This window comes from Prunus persica, chromosome G1 (assembly GCF_000346465.2).
Source record: "Prunus persica cultivar Lovell chromosome G1, Prunus_persica_NCBIv2, whole genome shotgun sequence".
In the NCBI taxonomy this organism is placed as follows: domain Eukaryota; kingdom Viridiplantae; phylum Streptophyta; class Magnoliopsida; order Rosales; family Rosaceae; genus Prunus; species Prunus persica.
Genome location: NC_034009.1, coordinates 13,870,947 through 13,881,072, shown reverse-complemented (window position 1 = coordinate 13,881,072; position 10,126 = coordinate 13,870,947). Strand labels below are relative to the sequence as shown.

At 33.6% G+C, this 10,126-nt stretch overlaps 1 protein-coding gene across 2 annotated transcripts; it reads right to left on the bottom strand.

The window, feature by feature from the left end:
- Window positions 5,125-9,754, bottom strand: LOC18787824. Of its 2 annotated transcripts, none has more exons than XM_020555916.1 (7): window positions 8,931-9,754; window positions 8,641-8,734; window positions 7,701-8,536; window positions 7,398-7,500; window positions 6,502-7,286; window positions 5,530-5,628; window positions 5,125-5,408 (listed from the first exon to the last, which is right to left on the bottom strand). In XM_020555916.1, exons 1-7 carry the CDS (start codon window positions 9,564-9,566, stop codon window positions 5,316-5,318), a joined length of 2,646 nt encoding a protein of 881 aa, XP_020411505.1. In that variant the 5' UTR covers window positions 9,567-9,754; the 3' UTR covers window positions 5,125-5,315. The 2 variants fall into 2 exon arrangements, with proteins under 2 accessions (XP_020411505.1, XP_020411506.1); XM_020555917.1 differs by having other exon boundaries at window positions 8,641-8,731.

Here is a 10,126-nt window from a genome sequence, read left to right as displayed (position 1 = left end):
ATTCTCAAATTAGACCAAGGGTCCCTGCAGTTGGAAAAAAATCTGGACAATTCACACAAGGAAGAGTATACGTTGTGGGAAATGTGATAGATCAAACTAAGCCTAAAACAATAGAAGCTATGTTTTTGGTATTCAACTCTTGGGCTAGAGTGTTAGTTGATTGTGGAGCTACACACTCTTTTATACCCACATCTTTTGCATCAACGCTTGAGTTAGAATATGAAAATATGAAACCTTCTTTGTTAATTGGATTTCCTTTGGGTGGTAGTCTAGAAGTTGATAAAGTATGTAGATCTTGCATGATAGAGATGTCGGGGCATAGAATTGTTGTTGATTTAATGGTATTGGAAATGTTGGAATATGATATTATTTTAGGAATGGATTGGCTTACACATTACCAAGTTACAATTGACTGTGGTAAAAGAAGAATTACCATACTCATAAGGAAGAAACCTTTAGTTTCTTTGTGAAATAGGAAATCCAGAAATATGGTGTTGGAGATTATAAATATTTGAGTTGGATGGCTAGAATCGGAACTGAAGAAGTAGAAAAATCTCCAATACAACTTATTCCTGTATAAAGGAATTTAACGATGTTTTTCCAGAAGATTTGCATGGCTTACCTCCAGAGTGTGAAGTAGAGTTTGCTATAGAAATATACCCAGGTACAACACCTATTTATATACCTCCTAATCGCATGGCCCCAGCTGAACTGAAAGAACTTAACATACAACTCCAAGAATTACAAGCAAAGGAATATATCCATCCTAGTACTTCACCATGGGGTGCACCTGCTCTCTCTGTGAAAAAGAAAGATTTAACTCTTCGAAAATAGTATAGCTAGGCGGCTGTACTCTCTTTTTTCCTAATGAAAAAAACGTATAGCTGGTCGGCTATACTTATTTTGACACGTGGGCTCCTAATTCCCCTTTTTTTACGTGAATCTTAGCATAGCCACACCGCTACACTCGATTTTTCCTTTTTTTTTTTTTAATAACTAGTATAGCCAGGCGGCTATACTCACTTCTTTAATTATTTTAAAAAATAGTACAACCGGCTTGCTATACGCCTTTTGACACGTGGCGTCTAATCGCAAGGGGTCCTCTTTTTTACCACGGCTATACTCGGTTTTTTATTTTTTATTTTATTAAAAATAGTATAGCCGGTCAGCCTTACTTGGTTTTTAGATTATTATTTTTTTAAATATCTCCAGACGAAAGTTGCCTCTGCTGGCGAAAGTTTGTCGGTAAAGCTCTAATATGTCAAATGTCGCTGGGATAGACTTTTGCCAATGAATTTTCATCGGAAGAGATTTTAAAATAAATAAATATAATGTTAATATGCTTAGGTGAATTTATTTTATTTTATTTTATTTTTAGTAACTTCATGAATCATATTACTCAATAAATAGTAATTCAATTTTTATATTTTTAAAGTATAGTCCAGCGGCTATACTCTTTAAATATATTTCCACATTGCACCGATAATAAAAATAAGGATTCTGTGTAGGCTTATCTTTTGAGGTGCCCTTTGTGAAAGTTCCATATAAAAAATCCACACTCCTATAAAGGTGTTTATTAAAGTACTATGATGGTTTGGCAATGGTAAGTGTGGTCAACATTGGAGAGTTGGGCTAATGGGCTTGGCTATAGCCTCAGCTTTGATTAATAATAATGATATCAATCAAAGACTAGGGCCTTGGGCCTTGGGGCTCTTGGGATCTGGAGGAATCAAAGACACCCAAACAAAAATAAGTAATTTACTGGGATCCTTTTTTTCTTTCAAATATTTTTCCCGCATTTTCATTTATCGATAAAAGTAGTTTAAGACACCCAGAGTAATTACTCATACAAAGAATTTAGCATTTTCACGTTTAATAGTGTGTATGTACGTACGTAATTTCATGTTTAATACACGTATTTTTAACAAAAGTTTCAATAAGACGCACAAAATTAACGTATTATACAAATAATTCTCACCTATTATTGAATAAAAATAATATATATATTAAAATATTATATAGTGACCTAGCTTTTAAGTTGTGAAGAGGTCCTTTTTAAATAAAAAAATAGTATTTTTTTGATTTTTTTTTCCAAAAATAGTATAGCCGGGCGGCTATATTTGCTTGTATCCTAATGGCTATACTTATTTTGTCACGTGGGCTCGCGGCAATACTTTTACTTTTATGAAATAGGGAGATTCACTATTATACTCAATATCGGGGCCCAAATTATAAAAATACCTCATATGAAATGGACTTTAAATAATCAATACTAAATTCAATAAGGCCAGCTGTCATTTTTTTATTTTTTTTGGGTTTGTTTATAGAATTTCAATGATATAGGGTTTATTTATAATATTAGTGCTAAGAATGGGTATATTACTAAATATCTCTATAAAATAATTAGAAAAAACTGAGTATAGCCGCTAGGCTATTCCATTTAATAATAAAAATTAAGATAAAAGACCCTCTTAGCTGCATTAGTGTAACCTTTATAGATATTATTTGGTATAGCCGCACGGCTATACGTGTTTTATTCGAAATATTTTTGGCAAATTACAATTTAAAAGATCGGCCACTATATAATATTTGAATATAATTTATTTAAAATGTTTCATGTATATTATTTATATTCAATAATATGTGAGAATTATGTGTATAATAAGTGAATCTTTTGTGTCTAACAGAAAATATGATTAAAAAATACGTGTATTAAACAGAAAAAATACATACATACATGTTCAATATAATTATTTAACGTTTGCTATACTATTTCTGAAAAACAATAGAAAAACCGGGTATCGTTGCACGGCTGTATGATTTCTTTAACAAAAATTGATAAAAAACAGAGTACAGCCGGGCGGCTACACTGTTTCTTTTTTAAAAAAATTTGAAAAAACAGCGTATAGACGCTCTGCTATACTATTTCTTCAAATAAAATTTGAAAAAAAGAGTCTAGCCTTGCAGCTATAGAATTTCTTTTTTAAAAAAAAATTTAAATAAAGCCGGGTATAGCCGCACGGCTATACGATTTATTTGAATTTTATTATAAAAAACCGAGTATAGGCGGCCGGCTATATGATTTCTTTTTTAAAATAATTCAAAAAACCGAGTTCATAAAAAAAAAATAAATAAATAAAAAGGCCCTCCTAGTTTCATTAGTGTAACCTATATAGATATTATTTGGTATAGCCACGTGGCTGTATGAATAAATAAGTGTTTTATTCGGAAAAGTTTCGGCAAATTATGACTTAAAAGTTTGGCCACTATATAATATTTCAATATAATTTATTTAAAATGTTTCATATATATTATTTGTATTCAATAATATGTGAGAATTATGTGTATAATACGTAAATTTTTGTTTATTATTGAAAATACTGTAAACAAAAAGTGTATTAAACAGAAAAAATACGTACATACATGTTCAATACGATTATTTAACATTTGATATACTATTCCATAACAACAATAGAAAAACCGAGTATAGCCGCGCGGCTTTACTATTTCTTTAAAAAAATTTGAAAAACAAAGTATATCCAGCTGTCCTTTTTTGAGTTTTTTTTTTATAGTTGATTTATAGAAATTCAATGGTGTAGGGTTTATCGATATTATTAGTGCTAAGAATGGATATATCACTAAATATCTCAAGTTATAGCCCCACAGCTATAAGATTTCTTTTTTAAAAAATTATAAAAAAACTGAGTATGGTCACGCGGACACTTTTTCTTTTTTTAAAAAATTGAAAAGCTGAGTATAGATACCCAGCTATACTATTTCTTTAAATACAATTCGACAAAACCGAGTATAGCGGCTATTTATTTTGAAAAATTTGAAAAAACGGAGTATAGCCGTGCGGCTATACTATTTCTTTCTTTTTTTAAAATTTTTTTTACAAAAAATCCAGTATAGCCACCCGGCTTTTCCATTTAATAATAAAATTAAGAAATAAGACCCTTCTAGTTGCACTAGTGTAACCTTTATTGATATTATTGGTTATTGCCACCCGGTTATCCGAATAAAATACGTATGTGTTTTATTCAAATTTTTTTTTTTGCAAATTACAACTTAATAGTTCGGCCATTATATAATATTTTAATATAATTTATTTAAATATTTCATATATATTATTTTCATTCAATAATATGTGAGAATTATGTGTATAATACATAAATCTTTTGTGTATTATTGAAAACATTGTAAAAAATTACGTGTATTAAACAGAAAAAGTACGTACATACGTGTTCAATACGAGTATTTGACGTTTGCTATACTATTTCTTAAAAACAATAGAAAAACCGAGTATCGCCGGTAGGCTATACTATTTCATTTTAAAAAAATAATAAAAAACAGAGTATAGCCGTGTGACTATACTATTTAAAAAAACCAAGTGTATCCATTCAGCTATACTATTTCTTTAAATAATTTTTTTTTCAAAGGTATAGCCGCTGGCTATTCCATTTATTTTTTTAAAAAAATTTGAAAAACCTCGGTGTAGCCGTGCGGCTATACGATTTCTTTAAAGAATTGAAAGAACAAAGTATAGCCGCTCGGCTATACGATTTTTTTTTTTTTTAAAAACCGAGTATGGCCGTTCGGCTATACAATTTCTAAAAAACAGAGTATAGCCCAACGGCTATACTATTTCTTTTTTAAAAAATCGAGTATAGCCGATCGGCTATAGTATTTAATTAAAAAATTAAGAAAAAAGACCCTCCTAGTTGCATTAATGTAACCTTTATAGATATTTTTGGATATAGCCGACTGCTATACAAATAAAATACATACGTGTTTTATTCGAAATTTTTTTGGCAAATTACAAGTTAAGGTCAGCCACTATATAATATTTTAATATAATTTATTTAAAATGTTTCATATATATTATTTGCATTAAATAATATGTGAGAATTATGTGCATAATACTTAAATCTTTTGTGTATTATTGAAAATATACGTGTATTAAACAGGAAAATATGTACATACATGTTCAATATGAGAATTTAATGTTTGCTATACTATTTCTTTATTTCAAGGTCAATTATTTAAGAAAAAATATTCAGCGGCTATAAGCTGACGAAGAAGAAACTCATAATTAAAGTTAAAGCTGTTAAAAATTCAAGATTCAAGTGAAAAAGGAATTTTTACAGAAATCTGAAACATTAGTATTACTTGAATCTATAAGAGTAACAATGGCTACACACAAATGCAGATAAAACAATCTCATCTTTGCGTTCTTTTGTAATTTTTTTTGCCTTTAAATAGCAATACACTTCTTAATCTTGATAAGCAGCTTCTCAGTCCACTCTCTTTCTTTCTCATGGCTTGAGACTAGTTGCTTGAAAAGTTTGCTTTTGGGATGACATTTCTTCTACGTAATTTGCAAATGTGACCTTTGGTCCATGCACGCACTGTAAGAAATGAATTTAGCTAACACTTGATGCTTAAAAACCTAATTTGGGTATAAACACACAACAGAAGAACTTCATACATGCTAGAAATACTTTCTTACAGAGTATTTGGGACACTTACTGTGATTCTGCAGTGAATGTTGAGATCATAATTCATTTCACCAAGACGGTCTCTTGCATTCTCTTCTGCTTCAGATGCTTTCCTGCAAGCTTCTTTCACCTGAAATCAATAGAAAATAATTCTAGAATTCCATAGTCGAAGAGAAAAATCAAAGCAGTTAGAAGTTGTTTAATTTAGTAACACCTAAAAACAAGAGCCCAAGATTCAGGGGATTGAATTGGGCATGTAAACGATGCAAAATCTAATTTAAACTGGTGTAAATGCTCTTCAAGCTTCTTGATTAGAAAGTATTCTTCCATTTGCTTAGCATTAAGCTTCTTGATTAGAAAAGTATTCTTCCATTCATTAAGCTTCTTGATTAGAAAAGTATTCTTCCATTTGCTTAGCATACATCCGAAAGCTAGTTTTTTCAATATGACCAAAATAAAATAAAATGGCAGAATACAATAGTAATGTCACATGAATTGAAAATTAGCAGAGCATATCCCGTTTGTTAGAGTACTATTATACTTTTGGTCAACTTCGGTGTACTACTGTATTGAATTTGAAGTTTTTTGAAAACCTGCACTTCTGTACTAACATGCTATGCATGAGACTTTTCTATTGTATACAGGCTAGAGGCTAGCTTTCAGCAAATATACTCAAGCTATGTGGTCTGCCCTGGCAATCTCACATTCCTCATAAAAAAATATGTGATGGAACGCCACTGGAAACTGAAAGTCCAAAACATCAAATATAGTTTTGATTTCTATTGTGAATCAAGAGTTATTCTAGTAAATAAGCATTGTGAATATCACTGAAGCATATCCAATTCAGGCGATCAAATGCTGTATTAACCGAGCATACAAATAAATATGGACTGGAAGTTGAAACCATATATTTTGATTAGTGTAGAAAAGACTTAGCACAGAAAGAGCCAGAAAATTAAAAATTTGTAATTGCATCTTTCGTTCAAGCTCAAGTGAAACTGACCTCATTTAAATCCATGACGGGAGTATTTGCACCACCAACAGCTGACATTTCTAACATCTTACGTAAACTTGATAGTTCCTTCATCAAATCTAAAGCTACTTCTTCAGCATCTTGTATCTGATTTCTTGAGAACTCAAATGCTCTCTCTGCATGGAGTCGAAACGAAGTGCAATTCAAACAAGTGCAGAGTCCTCTGCATCCTCGTGGATTTCTTTTAAGGATCTGTTTTCTGAGTCCATCTGCATGAATACCAGAAGAAACTGTTGCATCAATTTGGGATGAGTTCTGACACAAACTGTCGGCTTGAACTGGCAATGGCTTTCCCCCACTGGACAATGCTATTCTTGAGCCTATGTGGTCCTCTTCAGGACAATCAGATGATGAATTTGTGACTGATATTGCACCATCTTTTATCGAAGTAGCTTTACAAGTGCTAGGGCAGAACAAAGTGATTGGATCTTTTTCATGTCCCAAACTCACAATGTCAGGGGAAGTTTCTAATTTACTTTGATTGCCTGATGCATCCTGTTGAACATGTTGTTCCTTTTGTACATCAAATGACATCTGAGATGCAGCCACGTGCTCAGGAGATGTTAGATTATCTCCAACATAATTGGATGAGCCATTAGCACTGGTTAATTGAGGTGTTGGTAGAGTACCAGGATCACAAATCTGATGCTCGGAATGAAATCTGAAATCATTTGATTGATCCATTAGAGTTTCTTGCTGATTAGGAGTCAATGGGGGCTGTAGCCTATGCTCCAAATCCTTATTAGTATTTGCACCTATGAAAATTGATGATAAGAAAGGTTAGTTTAAATCCACTAAAGTCCCCAGGTTAACAGAACTATAAAGCTGTATGATTATAAAGATACTACAAATATAGTAGAACTTACAAGAATTATTTTTTTCGATATCCAAAAGATATGGAAGCAATCTTCTGTAGCTGACTGAACCTGGACTTCTAAATAACTTCAGGCGTGAACATGGATTCAAAACCTGTTTTTAGAACAAACACAACTTATATTAGTAGAAGGATAAATGAAAATTTAAAAAGATCATTAATCAACCAGCTTCTTCCTAGTACCAGAATGCCCAAAGATTTAAAGACATGTTAACTGGAAGTTATGATTTTCTAAATGAAATGGTATTCTACAGATAGCCAGACTGAGAACTTGGAAGGTCTGATAAATTCTTACCCGCTTTCTCTTCGGAGTAGATTCCTGTTTTTTAACATCAACGCAGGTAGCATCTGTTTGATTAAATACATTGGATGGCTTCCCAAGACTTTGATTTGTAGTCTGAAGAACATATCCCGCTCTACTAATTCTTTTCACTTCCACCTCTAGTTTACCTAACATTTCAGCATCTGGTGGTGTCCTCTGGACTGATTCTTCATTTGAGTCATCTATCTGATCCAGACCAGCATTGTTAACTCTCTGCTCGTTTATATGATTTTGATTTGAGTTCTTACAGTTCAGACCCATGACATTAACCTTGCATGAGTAGCACTCATCCATCATAGATGACGACAAGGAATTCATATCTTCCGCATTTTGAGCTTCGCCATTACCAGCTTTATCAGAAGTCCCCACATCTTCAACTGGTGTATTACAATCAATTTGCATGTCAATTACATGATCCTTGTTAACTTGAGAATCCTCCATAGCCGAAGAGGAAAGGGGTGAGGCATTTAACTTCTGAGCTTTACAAGAAAATCCCACATCAAACTTTTCAGTCTGTCCATCCACAGGTGGCTTTGACAGACACTCATCCACCACAGTTATAGATGGTGAAGCAGGAACATATTCAGGAGATTCTGAACTTCTCTCATTACCATTAGATGTTTCCTGGAAACAAACTTGTACATTTTCTAGCAGAGTAGAAGAACCACTGGTATGATACTCCCTGGAAAGTTTGTGGGCATCAAATTGATGTATGGAACCCGGTGGATTTTTTGAAGCCCGCATACCCTGGAATGGTTTTCCTTCTGAACCCTTATCAAGATTTGGGTGTTGACAAAAATCAAGCGCACCTGTGGACAAAGAGTACTACAACTTTTAGTTTTCTGAGTAAACTTCTCATCTTGGCATTTGATAATCTTGACAACAGAAAAAGGTAAGAGAGTAAAGCAGTTACAAGAAATATCTTCGGCCTTAAGATATGGAAGCAATCTTCGATAACCGAATGATCCAGGAGCTTTGAACACTCTCTGTCGAGGCTTAAGGACCTGCTATTAGCACAAATAATACGACAATAAGGCACACACCAATTTGCTCAATTGTCTTGTATGACCCATAAATGTTTCAATCCTATCTCAAGTTTATAATCAAATGGTTAAAACCAAAGTCCAGCAAAATTTCCATACCAGTAAAAAAAAAAGCATTAGTACTTCAATAAAAGCCAATTGAAGTGATAATTATACATACCAATTTGGTTTTATTTTCAAAATTGAGACGAACACCATTTTCCTTCACATCAGCCGGTGATTTCTGCACACAATCCTGATTCGCATCACCACTCCTCTGCTCCACATCGGATGATATGCCTCCAATCCCTTCTCTCACCGGAGATTTAAGACTCAAATGATCTGTTCTTCGGGCTTTAGACACAAAACCCATATCCAATCTCTCAGTCCCTTTGCTCTCCGAATCATCTACATCTGGAACTGAGCGAGAAAACCCATTTCCAGAACTCTCAACCCCACCATTCTTCACCGACTTGGGGCCATTTTCTTGTTCATACGAGCCTAATTCGGCCCCAAATTTGTGGTGGTCAGTCAGATTCTCAGGGGGCTTAGAGGTTGGGGAAAAGACCCTTTTGACGCGGAGATCCTTAATCAGAGAGTGGAGGGGCATCTTGCCATCCAGAGAGCCTTGTATTATCGGCTCTACTGATCTGGGCCTTTTCGGGTTCGATTGGTGGCTCAGAAGCTCGGGATGGCCGTTACTATTTCTGACCAGACCGGAGCGATTGTTGTGATAGATCTGAGATTTGGTGCGGGTGCTGATGTCCATTGAAGGTGAAGGTCGCTTCCATTTCATGGAAGTGTGTTTTGCTTCCATGGCCGCTTCAGACTCAGATTAAGAGAGAGAGAGAGAGAGAGAGAGAGAGAGAGAGAGAGAGAAGAGGGAATGGAGAAGGCCAGAAGCGGAAAAAGGGCTATTTCGCGGGAAAAAAATGTGTGAGGGGTAGTTGATGGCGGGAAAGTAAGGCGTTGGGTTAATTTGGCGGTATTTTTATTTTGGTCAAAGTTATTTTTTGGCCGTGTAGGCAAAGAAATTGGTTTCATTATTGGGAAATACCGTAAAATACCATCAAGGCCAAAATTAGAGCATTCATAATAGGCTCTCTAAATCACCTCTTTGCTAAAATTTAGGAGGAATTGAAAAAAAACCACTTCCAACCATGCTCCTTATTCAACTCCTAAGATATGGAGATCTCTAGGAGCTCCTAAATCTGAGGCGAGAGAAAGGACTCCTAGTGAGAAAGGACTCCTAGTGACTTCCTATAATTAAATTCTTCTTTATTTAATATCATTTTAAGCATTTATTTTAAACAAATTAATTTTTATTTTTGCTTTTGTGTCTACACTTTATTCAAAAATTGAATTTAAAAACATTTA

What these genes read in the sequence shown, in the direction of transcription:
- LOC18787824 (XM_020555916.1), bottom strand. Translation starts at nt 9,566, where the DNA reads ATGGAAGCAAAACACACTTCCATGAAATGGAAGCGACCTTCACCTTCA. An exon ending in TATCGAAAAAAATAATTCTT is followed by an intron (nt 7,287 to 7,397) that starts GTAAGTTCTACT and finishes CAATTTTCATAG; the next exon opens with GTGCAAATACTAATAAGGAT. An exon ending in CCGTCATGGATTTAAATGAG is followed by an intron (nt 5,629 to 6,501) that starts GTCAGTTTCACT and finishes TATTGATTTCAG; the next exon opens with GTGAAAGAAGCTTGCAGGAA.